At 33.3% G+C, this 14,368-nt stretch overlaps 3 protein-coding genes across 3 annotated transcripts; 2 read left to right on the forward strand and 1 right to left on the reverse strand.

The window, feature by feature from the left end:
- The first annotated feature begins 1,179 nt into the window (after positions 1–1,179).
- On the forward strand, positions 1,180–2,079 carry LOC105776547 (FCS-Like Zinc finger 17). The gene is made up of 2 exons (XM_012599261.2): positions 1,180–1,581; positions 1,684–2,079. The coding sequence occupies exons 1-2, from the start codon at positions 1,274–1,276 to the stop codon at positions 1,913–1,915; spliced, it is 540 nt and encodes a 179-aa protein (XP_012454715.1). The 5' UTR covers positions 1,180–1,273; the 3' UTR covers positions 1,916–2,079.
- A 2,884-nt stretch (positions 2,080–4,963) lies between these two features.
- LOC105776546 (agamous-like MADS-box protein AGL62) lies at positions 4,964–5,512 on the reverse strand. The gene has a single exon (XM_012599259.2). The coding sequence runs from the start codon at positions 5,510–5,512 to the stop codon at positions 4,964–4,966; it is 549 nt and encodes a 182-aa protein (XP_012454713.1).
- A 5,942-nt stretch (positions 5,513–11,454) lies between these two features.
- Positions 11,455–14,143, forward strand: LOC105776545 (subtilisin-like protease SBT1.5). Its single transcript, XM_012599258.2, has one exon. It carries the CDS (start codon positions 11,586–11,588, stop codon positions 13,902–13,904), a length of 2,319 nt encoding a protein of 772 aa, XP_012454712.1. The 5' UTR covers positions 11,455–11,585; the 3' UTR covers positions 13,905–14,143.
- Positions 14,144–14,368: the final 225 nt, after the last annotated feature.

The raw sequence follows: 14,368 nt of genomic DNA on the forward strand, positions 1-14,368 counted from the left end.
ACTTATCAGCTTAGAATTTGGTCATTATGGGAATGATATCTTCTTATCACTTTATTACTTGATTCGATATGTACACTTGCGAAATGAATTTTCACACATCAGCACTCCACATTAGCAATGAAATACATGTGATTGTCATATAAACTGCTATGTTATTGTCATTAAAATGTAACAATTAAGCTTGTTTCATATGATACCTTTGCCACCAAGCTACATCCGCCAGAGCCTGATGTCTTCAACTCTGCCTTTGCTAAAGCTAGTGTTCAATCAGAACTTAGGACCTCTAACAAGCTAATTACACCGATGAGACAGTAATCACTTGTCACTTACATACACTACTTCTTGAACACGATCACATCACCAACCTAATTAGGACCTTTGAAGGGACCAACCAAGGTATCAAGAATAATCACGTGTTCCTTTAAGTCGATTTATATATAAACGACTCTCACCTGTAAGGAAATGATAGAACCAACACACTATCTTCCTCAATTCTCCTTCTACTTATATCTCTACACTCTCCTCCCTCAAACAATTCAACTAAAACTTAAATATTAAAAGCTAAATATATTTTATTCAATATTGTTGAAATAAATAGAGCTACCTAAACTTCTTTCTTCGTGTGGTTAAGAAACGACCAATTACTCTAATTTACGTATATTAAAAATAATAATTTTCCCATGCTAAAAACATTAATTACTAAAACAAAATAAAATAATAATTAAAGATAAAGGAATACATTATTTATTTGAGCACATTTCCCATGTTTGGCAAAGTGAATGGTTCAAAATAAACAAACAAGTAAAAGTCCAAAAGGTCTTCTTCGTGGTGGGCCATATCTACTTTCCAAAAAGAAATAAAGACTATTAATTTAATATTATAACAAGTTAATCCAAATAAAAAATTAATTTGTTTTATAACTTTATATTTAATATGTAAATTATTATAAAGAAAAAATAAAAATAAGGATATAAGAATAATTTACCCAAATTATAAATAAGTCAACATAATTATTTCTTTATTTTTTAATATCATATTGCTATTAGGACAAAACATTTGATGAAATATTAGTTTTACAATTTTGATGTAAATATCAAATAATATATTTTCTAAAGAAATATCCCTCGTACAGTAAAAAGAATATATATCTTTAAAAAAAGTGCCTTTAAATAGTCATCACTCCTTCACCTTCAGAAAATCCCTCAAATTCCCTCAAAATTGCCTCTTCATCATCATCTTCTTCTCTCTGCTTATATTGTTCAAATAAACAACAATGGCTGTGAAACTTAACAGTAGTCCTTTCAAGGTGGAAGAAAAGAGCAACCCAATGCCTCGAGATACTGCAAACCTTAGCAACAAGATCAGCTCATGCTCATCAGTTGTTGTTGGGCTTAGAATCCTTACCCAGACTTCACTGGTCAAATCTAATGTCGTGGTCGTTAAACCCGCATTCAAAATCAGCCTTCCCGGCTCTCGAAACCATCACCTTCTCCGGTCGCCGGCCGATGATTCTTGCTTTCTCAAATCATGTCATTTATGCCGCAAGAACTTGAGCCTAGATAAAGAAGTTTACATGTACAGGTAACAAATATTGATTCATATATGGTTAAGTTCTGGGTGTTTCATTGAGCAAAGTTTGGGATTTCGTAAGCTAATTTCTGATATAAAATTTCGTAAGTGCAGGGGTGATCAAGGCTTTTGCAGCATAAAGTGTAGGGAAAAGCAAATTTTGATGGATGAAATGAGGGAACTGGAACAGTCTACTAAACAAAGGATTGCTAAAGGGGGTCATTATAGGCATTGTAGCGCCGCCGCCTCCGCCCGGCGAGAGGTCCATCTCCTCCTAGAGGATCTTCGCCGGAGAAACCAATCATCAACTCATGAAAGCCAAAAGCCCTGGGCAATTGTTTCATAGAATCATAATTTTTTGAAGTTCATATATACCATAAATTGGTAACTACAATTAGATTTTCGAGTAAATTAAAGGGTGTCATGTAATGGATTTTTGTTAGCATGCCTTGGGAGATTTCGTACCTATAAATTAAAGAGAAGAAATATATATATTTTTTTATTTCTTAATTCTTTTGAGATGAGAAATTGGAAAATAGTGGATAAAAAGGTATTTGACAAAAAAATTCTAAGGGGATAAACTACATCCAATGTCATTTAAACTATTAATAAATTTACGTTTTGATCATACAACTTCAAAACATACAAAATGGTCACTTAACTATTCAAAAGTTTTTATTCAAGTTAGACCGGCTAGCGCGTTCCAAGTGACAGTTTGACAACCAGTATGGTGGATCAGTATACATCGATGAGTAGAACATACATTAGATCCAAGTTGATTTAACGGTCAGTGTTGGAGATCAGATAACAAAATTTTTTGGACTTCAATTTGACGGTTAGTGTTGTAGAAGAGAAGGAGAAATAGAGCTTTCAATTGATTAAGGCAGTGCGAACAAAGAAGGTCATACAACAATAATTTTAACAGTCACAGTGACTTAAATGAAAACTTTCAAATAGTTTAATGACCAATTTATAAATTTTTAAAGTTGAATGACTAAACCATAAATATATTAATAATTTTTGTTTTTCTTCAAAAGTTTATTATATATCACTTTTTAGTATTGCCAATCACTATCATTTATTTTGTTCACAATTCCATTATCTAGTTTTGATGTAATTGTGCGAATGCCAATATTTGTCTAATATGAATGCATAGTTTTTTCTAAAAAATATTAAATTACGTGTTAATACAAGTTATCAGAAAATGTATGTGGAAATATAAATATCAAACGTAAAACTTGTTAAGGAAATTTTATATTTCATTTTGATAATTTATTCGGGTCGAATCTAAATTTAATCTCAATTTAATGTAATTATAAGTGTCAAAATATAACATCGATAATGACGAGAAAAGAGAGTAAAACAGAACACATAGATTTTACGTGGAAACCCTTTGGAAGAAAAAACTACGGGCAAAGAGAAAGAAAATTTAAAATGCTGAATTTGAATAATTACAATGAGTATAAACTGTGTCTATTTATAGGTTTAAAAAACCTTATTCTAATCAACATCTAATAGAATTAATGTAATAAAATTAAAACACTTTATTCTCGGCCTTCGTCCTCGTGGATCACATATTTTGTCACTTATATTTTATTTTAATAAAAATTTGGATAACAACTCTAATAAATAAGATATAAAAAAGAAGTCGATATATATATGTAATAAAAAAAATAAAATAAAAATCATAAGCATGAAATGCTGACTATGTTTGGTGGATTTTTGTGTGTTTTGAGAGAGATCCAATGCCAGCTAAAGGAAAAGGGCAGTATGTTGGCATTTTCCTTTGTGGGCTTGAAAGAGAGATATATCACTTTCATTTTGTTTGTCAATAGTAGCTTCCACCGTCTCCTCCAGATGCCATTTCAAAACCACTACCTACTTTAAGACAGAAAATATCTTTTTTTTTTATTTAAAAAATAATTTATTAATTCTTGTACATCAGATCAAAAAGTAAATTGATCCTTTCTGTTAAAAATTTCATCAATTTCTATTATTAAAAACTGATGTGACTGACGAAATAACCAGACAGTTACACATAACATGCCACGTGTATCTTATGCTGACATACAATGACTAGTTTATATAAAGACTAATTTATCCATTTTTAAATAAAGATGATAAAATGTAATTTAATTCCTAATATTTTATCCAATTTTATCTCAACATGCCACAAATTAATGATGTGGCAAGTAATACCAAAACCTCCTACTTAATGAAATTTTCTATTAAGAATTTTGAATTTTATTTTTCTATTTACGAATATTAAGAAGTCACTCATACATTTTAATTAGATAAATTGTTAAATTTTATGGTTAAATAGCAATTTATATGTAAGAATCTAACAAAAATAATAATAACAGTTCCATCAAAATTAGCTTTATAAGTTCATGTATATTACCTAATCAGATTTAGGATAAACCTCAAAAGGTTTAATGACAAATTTGGCTACTGGTCATCAACCTTTATTCTTTTTTTCAATCTACTTTTTTAATGATTTAATGAAAATACGGTTAAGAAAGTTAACGGGGATGTGGAATTTCATATGTGAAATATTGTTAATGAGATATAATTTATTACTTAGATAACCCAATAAGATAATTACATGTGGAAAATAATAAAATCAATAATACATTAAATTTAAAAATAACTCTTAATTTAAAGTAAATAAATGTAATTATCTAAAAAAATCAAACCAGGAGAAAAACTTCTCGATGGCGTATGAAAGATTGAAAACTTTTGAAAGAAAAGAAAAACTGAAACCTTGAATTTATTTATTAAATCTATTAAAAAAAGCAGATTGAAAAAAAAGAATAAAGGTTGATGGCCAAAAAAGGCTCAAAAATACAATTAGGGTCATTTTGACAAAATATGCAAACGTTAGTGGCCAAAATTGTCATTAAGCCATCTCAAAATTATATATGAACTTTGATTAGATGTAATTATATACATGTAACTTTGATTGTGTTTCAAATGCATACATGAAATTTTAATTTTGATTCAATCATACACATTTAAAGAAATAAATAATCAATTTATTTTATATTGGATAAATATAATTATATGTGAATGCAATATATAAACATAAAATGATGCTATATCAATAATTGTGTTAATAATTTATGAGAATTTGATCAAATCAAAATTTTATATAAAATTGTGCAAAATCAAAATTCATGTATAAAATTACACATTAGACCACGCTTTATGTATAGTTCGAGATGAGATCTATCCTATAAAATATAATAGTTAATTTTGATAATTTAAAGGTAATTTAAAGGACTAACTTAAAATTGTTTCATAATTAGAAATAATATATATGAATACCATACTTCGCAATTTAGTCCTTGTATATATATTGCAATTGCATTATTCAATTCTAGACTTAAAAACCCTAATTATAATCTTTTACTTCAGCCATGAAATTGTTTACAAATTCATCCTTAGTCACTTCTCGATCAGCAACGAATGGCCATAAATAAGAAGAATCTTGGATGCTAAGCTCCTCCAATCTAAAAGCTGCTTTCTCTCTCAACTCCTTAAGCGCCGCCACATACTCCACCAGCTTCTCCACCGCTAAGTTCTCAATTAACTCGTCCAACCCAAACCCCGCATTAGTACGTCGCTCCACAACTTCGTTCTGCCTTCGCACCGAATCATTGCCGTGACTGGGTGATGACTCAGCTAGACGTCGATCGAGGACTATGTCAACATCATCGGTGGTGTATACTCTTCCGGATTTCGATATCGTGAGGACACCAACGTCGGCCCCGCACAACGTCGAAAGCTCTTTAGCTTTCTTGAACAACCCTTGTCTTCGTTTGGAGAAAGTTACTTGACGTTTGCTTTCCACTTCCAGTTTCTTGATTTCGATCCGTTGACGACCTCGGCTGCTTCTCGCTTTCTTCGCCTCGGTTGTGATCAGCATTGCGACGTCTTCCATGGCGACCGAGAAAAAAAAATAGAGAAGATCAACCCAAGAGAGACATATTGTTAGTTCAACAGTGAGCTTGATTGGGTTTTTATAGTTTACTCAATAACCTAACTTAAACGACAAGAAACAACCATTGCTAATTGTTTGTCCTAAGAAACCGACTTGCAAGCTTACTATTTATTTTAATGCCAATTTAAAAAATTTTAAAAATAAAATAATAAAATTAACAGAAGGCTATTTTGGGCCAAAATTGGGCCGAACCTGTCCTACATATTTGCTACTCCATGTTTTGACCCCATTCTTTATAAAACTAACTTCAATTCTATTTATTTTAGAAAAATAAATTCGAATTTAACTTTTTATATAGTATAAATATATGTCGGATCAAAATATTGAATCAATATATAGCACAAGAAGAACTGACAAGAACCAAATAATATTAAGGTTTTATCGGTGATTTGAATCGACTAAACACTTACCCATCATATATAATTATCGTTATAAAACTCAAATTTCAAAACACCCAACCTCAAAATTTTTATTTTTTTATCAATAGTAGTAAGATTTTATTGGTGATTTGAATGGACTTTTGAACAAAGAATACATGAACGTAAAAATGAATGAAATATTTAAATGCTGCTCTCTTTTCCCTGTACAATTAAGTGAAAATAAATATGGATGACCAATGCCATATGCATTTATTTTGAATCAAAAATTTGATGTGGAACTTTTGACCAATGTGTTGTCATTTTCTATGGTAGATAAAGTCTTCAAATTGTAATCAATGTCTCATGAAACCTACATATTGTAATAAGTTATTATTACATTATAATCATAAAAACAAATGGTGGATTAAGTTGTTAATATTATATATGAGCACGCACGATTTAATCAATTATTTAATTAACTCGGATTAGGTGACAATAATTATTGAAAGAAAAGACGCATGGGGAAGATGCAAGGACCTTCTTTGGATACTACATTTACAACTTCCTTTACTACCACCATTCAATCTTTTCAATTTTGCATGTAAAGTTGTGCAAAAACCCCACTTCTTAAACTCCTCCCTCCATCCTTAGTTTTCAATTTCATTAGGGCGTCAATGTCCCATTGCCTATGGTGCTATAGGCTTTTTCAGTTTGAATTTCAAGTTGCATATTCAGTGGGAAGGTATTACTAAAGTAGTCCTTTTGACTAAACTTGTTTAAAGATCGGGTAGTCTGTACAGCTCGACTTGAATTAAATTTGGACAAGATTTTTTGGTTAGACCAAATTCAGTTTAGATAATAAAAAAAATAATTTGAAGTTTAAATTTAATATAAAATATATAAAATAATAATTACAAATATTTTATTATTTTAATGGGTTTTTTGGGTGTGCCAAGTTGACCCAAAAACAATCCTGAGCATGAAACTCTTTTTGGAATAGTGCCTCAGTTCGTTCCACGGACAGCTCTACTTCGAACCCGAAAAGAATTAATCTCAAATTTTAGTGAAACCAAGAGAGGTTCATTAGTCTAATATGCAAATGATCTAGTAACGGCTCAGGTCACTATGGAATTGGTTCTAATTTCCTTCAAACCGCCAAAAGAGACATAAAAAGGTAAATATCATTGTTACATAAGGATTATGTGAGCCTTCAGCACCCTCAAATGCAAGTTGTTTTCCTTGATGTTACGAGAGCATGCTAGAAGCTAGGACTTAGGCGGAAAAAGAAAAAAGAAAAAGCAATTTTGTTTCCATTGCTTGGTACAGCTAAAAAAGGAAAGTAAATAAAATATTTCAAAAATATATAATTTTAAACTAACATACACCTCTCTCTCATTTTCTCTTGGAAGGATTAGTTTATATGTATTAGGATGGAAAATGATTATATCTTCTATTTTTTTTCCTCTTATTTTTCTTCCCAAATAAACATACTCAAAATTTATTTATTTTTTCACTTTTCACCCCCTCCTCCCATCCCTCCATTTTTCCACCCAATCAGGCACACCTTAAAGCTTTCAACAAGTTCCATAGGTAATTTTATGAACTAGCTGACCAGGTTGAAAGTTAACACTCGACTAACATTATTGTGCGAAAACACCCACTATGTTGTTAACAACAGGCACGAGAAAGGTGAAAGTTTGCAAGAGTATAACAAGCAGTTCAATGCCACCACAAAGGAATTAAGGGTTTAATAGAAGACTAGATGATTCAATCCTTCACTATAAGAGTAAACCATGAGCATCTAAAATATGCGTTGATAAAGCACTTGTCGAAAAAGCTATACACCCTACACGAGAAGGCACATCATTATGTTGATATTGAGGAGTTGAGTGCTTCTAGCCATGTAATTGCAAAAAAAAAACTTATACCTATAGTGGGGATCTTTAATCCTCCTGAGCAAAAGGACTCGTCGCATGTCTCTAGTGGTGTTCATACAAGAGATATAATTATTGGTGGTAGGAATGTCTTTATCTTGGATCTTTCTCTTCTCTTTACAAGTTTTTTAAGGACCCGCCATTGATAAATATAGATCTAACGGGGGAAAAAATAGAAAGATAACAAGGAGTAGAAAGGGACAAAAACTGCAACAAGAAACTTACCAACATAAAAACTTGACGAACTTCTAAATGTGATATAAGAATACTGGAAAGCAATAACACTCGAATGGAGAAAATTTTCTCATAAAAGGCAAAAGTGAAACCCCCTTCAAATTTCCTAACGCCCTTCTCATTTATAGGAAAAGATTTGAACTTGGGAAACAATAGAAATATGAAAAAAGAAGTCCCTAAAGCAACATAACTATCGGCCAATAGAATGACACCAAGTCAAAAGCCAGTAATCACACCCATTAAAGACATTATTTTAAAATTTCAAAACAACCCTAGGAATAATTCAAACAATAGAGGCTTCTCCTATGACAAAAAATGACACCTCATCACCACAAAAACTTTGTCTCAATAAGCTTACTTAATAAACTTTTCATCAATTGGGGTAATTGTTACACCCCTTATGTGAAGGTACCTTTTACTCATGCCATGAATGAACAACATGCGACTCATTAATGTTTCCAATTCTCTGAGCTCTCCAACTCCAAAGATGGTCAGATTAGGATATTCTCATACCATACCCTATCTTAAGTCTAAAATGGGCTCTACCAAAGAGATAATTCTGCAATGAGACTCACCCTATTTAATCTATAATTACCTATTTTTCCAAGATCAGAAGGGGACGAGATCAACTCTTCAACCCACATTTTGCTCAAACATCAACCCAACTTAGATAAACGCCCATCCTTAGTGTCTCTCCGCACCACCTACTGTATGAGTTACCATCATCTTTAATGACTCTTTACATCATTCATCATGTAAACTATCACCATTATATGCCCAACACCTTATATAACATCACATTATAATATATATGTATATATCATGAAGTGTTGTATAGTGGTTGCTCACCCCATTCATTAACTATGAGATTAAGAATTTGATACTTGCCCGTGAGAATTAAATACATTTTATGACCAACTATTTACCTGTTTAAAATGAGGGAATTAATTAGTTGTCAACATCCTAATTTTGACCAAAAAAAAATTATATATATGTATGTATATATTAGAAAGATTTGAAATTGGAACCAGAAAACCTGAGATGGAAAGCATCAGTGTAGTGCAGACAAGTGAGTCCCCACTAGTCTGCATGGTTGGTTGAGATTTGCATAATTTGAAACTAAAAAGGGGGCAACATTTTACAACAAAAAGGGCTTATAATTCAAAATATAAGTAATGGGTTACATTGTACTATTATTTTATATCTAGTTTTAGTGCCTATGGACCCACCCGCCCTCCATTTTTGGCCCTCCTGCAACGCCGATGATGCCTCGTTGATCATTTCACAGCCCCATGCGATGCTTTATCAAATGGCTCCCACCTGCCTCATCAATGATTAAAAGTTAACAAAAGGTAATCCAATCCATACTATTTCTACACTAAGGTTAAAATATGTATTAATTAAGACATTTGAGTATAATTAAATTTGTTTAAAGGTAGGCTTATTCATTCAAGCTTAAATTCTATTAGGAGGATTTAAATAAAATGTTAACTTTAAAAAATGAATTTAGATGAAAAATTAATTTGGTTTAAAATATGAGTGGGACTTAAGCCCTAACATTAAAGGCTCGAATTTATCTGATTCGACCTATTTCCTAATTAATAATATATATTTCTTTGTTTTTATATATTAATTCACATAACATAAATTTTAAATTTATAATGTGAACACAGAAAAATATTTTATTGTAAGATGAAATTAAAATAATATAAATTGACTTAAAATGAATAAAGATTACTTATTAATAAATATTGATTGATTTAAAGAAAAATTAAAACTCGTACTTAAACAAGTATAAAATATATTAATATTAAGTCCTCTAAATACGATCAAATTGCAATCCTATTTCTTTGTAAAGAAAATGATAATAAAGTTGAAGAAAAAGTTTGGTTGGGAATGTTCTTCAAACATTTTTAATAATTGATGAGTTCCTATTTTTATGAAATTAATTAATTATTGGAAGAGTTTCAGATGCAATAATTTGATAGTAATTTAAAATGTTGATTTTTTATATTATTTTACCATAAGGCACAAACATCCTGCATGATGACATGTGAAAAATGGTCCCAAACCACCTTCCATAGTTACATCATTCCCTTTATATTACTCATCCTCATCTCCATAAATACTATAATCTAACCCCATGCTTGATTCGTCGTAATGAAATAAAGTTGTAATTACTAATTTAACTATTTAGTTGAATGGAATGGAATGAAACTGTAATAATATTCTTATGTTTGGTTGAATGAAATGATATTATAATAATAAAATCACCAAAGTACCCTTAACAAATTTTTTAAGTAGATAATTATTATTGTTATTATTATTAAATTTTAATAGGATTATTTTAATAAATAATAAAAATATATATCATATTTTAATATAATTATTATTAAATACAATTTAATAAAATAATCATATATAATTTAATAATATTTTAATACAATTATTTTTATATTAAATTATAGTAACATATTTTTATTTTTAAATTATATTTTGAAATTAAATATTTTATATTAAATTATTTCAAATATTTTATTTTATATTTTCTAAGTCCAAGTTTTAAAGGACTAATCTGGATTTTTTTTTTGTTATTCAATGTCACCGAAGAATAGCTATTACGGGAAGACAAGTAATAGGGAAGTAATGGTCATTTTATTGAATGAGTATCACGTTCAATGAATAAGGGGAGAACAACCAAACATGGTGTATATGCATTAAGCATATAATATTAAATTTATAAAAAAATTATTTGTCGATTGAACTCAATTGGCATTGACATTATTAGTAGCGCAAAAGAACATGGTTCGAGTGTGTTAAAGCATATTATCATTTTTTAAAAGGTTGAAGAAAAACTATAAATAAACATTATATCAAAAAAAATAAAAACTAGAAATGATGATGATACTCGGATCAAAATCGAAAATTAGAAATATCTACAAAATAAATTTAAAAAAATTCCAAATCATTTTTGAATAAAAATTGCAAACCATTTCAAAGAAAAGCATGTGACAACTCTGTTACAAAGAAACAATCTATTCTATAGTTATAATAAGACAAACACTACTAAAAAAATTTAATTTCTTGATTAAGAAAATAAAAAAAAATTAAAGGGTGACACCAATCTCTTCCAAATTATTTAAGAAAAAACCTTCATTCAGTTTTCATATTTCCAAAAAAGAAATTGCATTTTTATTTATTTAGTTTTAAAAGAACAACATTGGGAAATTTTTGTTTTAGAATAAATGAAAATATTACATAATACATAGTATGGGTCAAAGGTTGAAGGTTTTTTCCAAGTTATGTATATTGCAAATTACAGAATAATAATACTATTACATGACAATCCCTGTCCTGTCGAGGCCAGGGTTCCAGCTGCCACACAGTTGAAATCTCTCTCCTTTTTATGTCCATTTTTGATCCACACTCACTTCACTTCACTTCACCCATTTTCCCTCTCTTCAAAGATCCTTGCTTTCCTTTTCAATGGGTTTCTTTCTGTTCTTCTTCCTTTCCTTACTGTCTTTAGCTTCTTCAGCTTCCAGGGATCATCACAAAACCTTCATCGTTAGAGTCCAAAACGATGCCAAGCCTTCCATTTTCACCACTCACAAGCACTGGTACGAGTCTTCCCTTGCCTCCGTTCTTTCCCCTTCCACTCCCGCCCAAGTTCTCCATGTTTACGACACCGTTTTCCACGGTTTCTCCGCTAAGCTTTCCCCCACCGACGCCCTCAATCTCCAAACGCTTCCCCATATCCTCGCCGTTATCCCCGAACAAGTCCGCCGCCTGCACACCACGCGCTCTCCTCACTTCCTTGGCCTCCAAACCACTGACAGCGCCGGCCTTTTGAAAGAATCCGACTTTGGGTCGGATCTTGTCGTCGGAGTCCTTGACACGGGTATTTGGCCTGAGCGTCAAAGCTTCAACGACCGTGATTTGGGGCCTGTTCCCTCTAAATGGAAAGGCCAATGTGTGACGACAAAAGATTTTGGTCCCGGTTCTTGTAATAAAAAGTTGATCGGAGCAAGGTTTTTCTGCAGCGGGTACGAAGCAAGTAATGGGAAAATGAACGAAACCTCCGAGTTCCGTTCCCCGCGAGATACGGACGGTCATGGGACTCACACTGCTTCCATTGCTGCTGGGAGGTACGTATTTCCGGCTTCTACATTAGGTTATGCTAAAGGAGTGGCTGCCGGGATGGCGCCTAAAGCGAGACTTGCTGCTTACAAAGTTTGCTGGACTGCCGGTTGTTTTGATTCTGATATTCTCGCCGCATTTGACGCCGCCGTAGCTGATGGGGTTGATGTGATTTCGTTGAGTGTTGGTGGTGTCGTGGTACCCTATCACCTTGACGCCATTGCTATCGGTGCTTTCAGTGCTGCTGATCAGGGGGTATTTGTGTCTGCCTCAGCTGGAAACGGTGGTCCTGGTGGATTGACCGTCACTAATGTGGCTCCTTGGGTGGCTACGATCGGTGCAGGGACGATTGATAGGGATTTTCCAGCTGATGTCAAGCTTGGAAACGGGAAAGTCGTGCCTGGAGTCAGTGTGTACAATGGGCCGGGTTTATCTCCGGGCCGGATGTACCCGTTGGTATATGGCGGGACCGGTGGTGGTGATGGCTATTCATCTTCTTTATGCTTAGAAGGTTCACTGGATCCTGTGTTTGTCAAAGGTAAAATCGTTGTGTGTGATAGGGGGATTAATTCCAGAGCTGCTAAAGGGGAAGTTGTCAAAAAAGCCGGCGGAATTGGAATGATTTTAGCTAATGGTGTTTTCGACGGTGAAGGGTTAGTCGCCGATTGCCATGTCTTGCCAGCGACCGCCGTTGGTGCATCAAATGGGGATGAGATTAGGGGGTACATTGATTCCGCCTCTAAATCCAAGTCACCAGCCACCGCCACCATCCTCTTTAAAGGGACTCGATTAGGTGTCCGACCAGCTCCCGTCGTGGCTTCATTTTCTGCTCGAGGGCCTAACCCTGAAACTCCCGAAATTCTGAAACCTGATGTCATTGCTCCAGGATTGAACATCCTCGCCGCCTGGCCCGACAAAGTTGGTCCATCTGGTGTTTCATCAGACAGTCGAAACACTGAGTTCAACATTCTTTCGGGCACATCAATGGCTTGTCCCCATGTTTCCGGGTTGGCCGCATTGTTGAAGGCGGCTCACCCCGAATGGAGCCCCGCGGCCATAAAATCCGCTTTGATGACCTCCGCTTATACAGTCGACAACCGTGGCGAAACCATGCTCGATGAATCCAATGGGAATACTTCCACCGTGTTAGATTTTGGATCCGGTCACGTTCACCCCACGAAAGCTATGGATCCAGGACTGGTTTACGATATCACCACAATGGATTACATAGATTTCTTATGCAATTCCAATTACACGATCAACAACATCCGAGTACTCACCAGGAAGAATGCCGATTGCAGCGGCGCAAAACGAGCCGGCCATGTCGGGAACCTGAATTACCCATCACTCTCCGCCGTTTTCCAACAGTATGGCAGGCGTAACATGTCTACACATTTCATCAGACGAGTCACTAACGTCGGTGAACCGAATTCGATCTATAAAGTTACAATTCGACCACCGAGCGGCACGGTGGTTACTGTTGAACCAGAACAGCTTGTATTTAGAAGAGTTGGCCAAAAACTCAACTTCCTTGTAAGGGTTCAAACCATGGCAGTGAAGCTCTCCCCTGGTGGCACTAGCATGCAAGCTGGTTCAATAGTATGGAGTGATGGGAAGCATGAAGTTACTAGTCCCTTAACTGTGACCATGCAGCAACCTATATAACTCTGTCTGTATGTTAAATTGTTAGTGTTTTTGAGATTTAGGATTTTCGGTCACCTTGTTTTTTATATAGGGCTTTAGTAAGAATTTTCTGTGTAACGAAATTATGCTGGCGTTTTTCTATATCAGAAAAGCTGGTGGAGTTGGCTTGTAATGCAATTATGAAGCAAGGAATGTTTTGTAAAACTTGTATGTGTTGAGAAGATGCCAAAGGGTAATGAAAAAAGTTGTTAAAATCTAAATCTTTTACCTAACCATGAGAAGTTTGATCCTTATTCATGTATATTTTATACCTAATCGATTACTTCTTTAAAGAGCTCCCAGTAACTGTCAATGATGGATGGACACATTGATTTCTAAAAGGAAAAAGAATCTTTCACTTTAATCTATTGAATGTATTTATGGTTGGGTGATGAAGTAAAAATAGCAACTTTGTGTGTTCGTTTTGAGCATGTTTAGGTTGTCAG

The sequence above is a fragment of the Gossypium raimondii genome, chromosome 10 (assembly GCF_025698545.1).
Source record: "Gossypium raimondii isolate GPD5lz chromosome 10, ASM2569854v1, whole genome shotgun sequence".
In the NCBI taxonomy this organism is placed as follows: Eukaryota; Viridiplantae; Streptophyta; class Magnoliopsida; order Malvales; family Malvaceae; genus Gossypium; species Gossypium raimondii.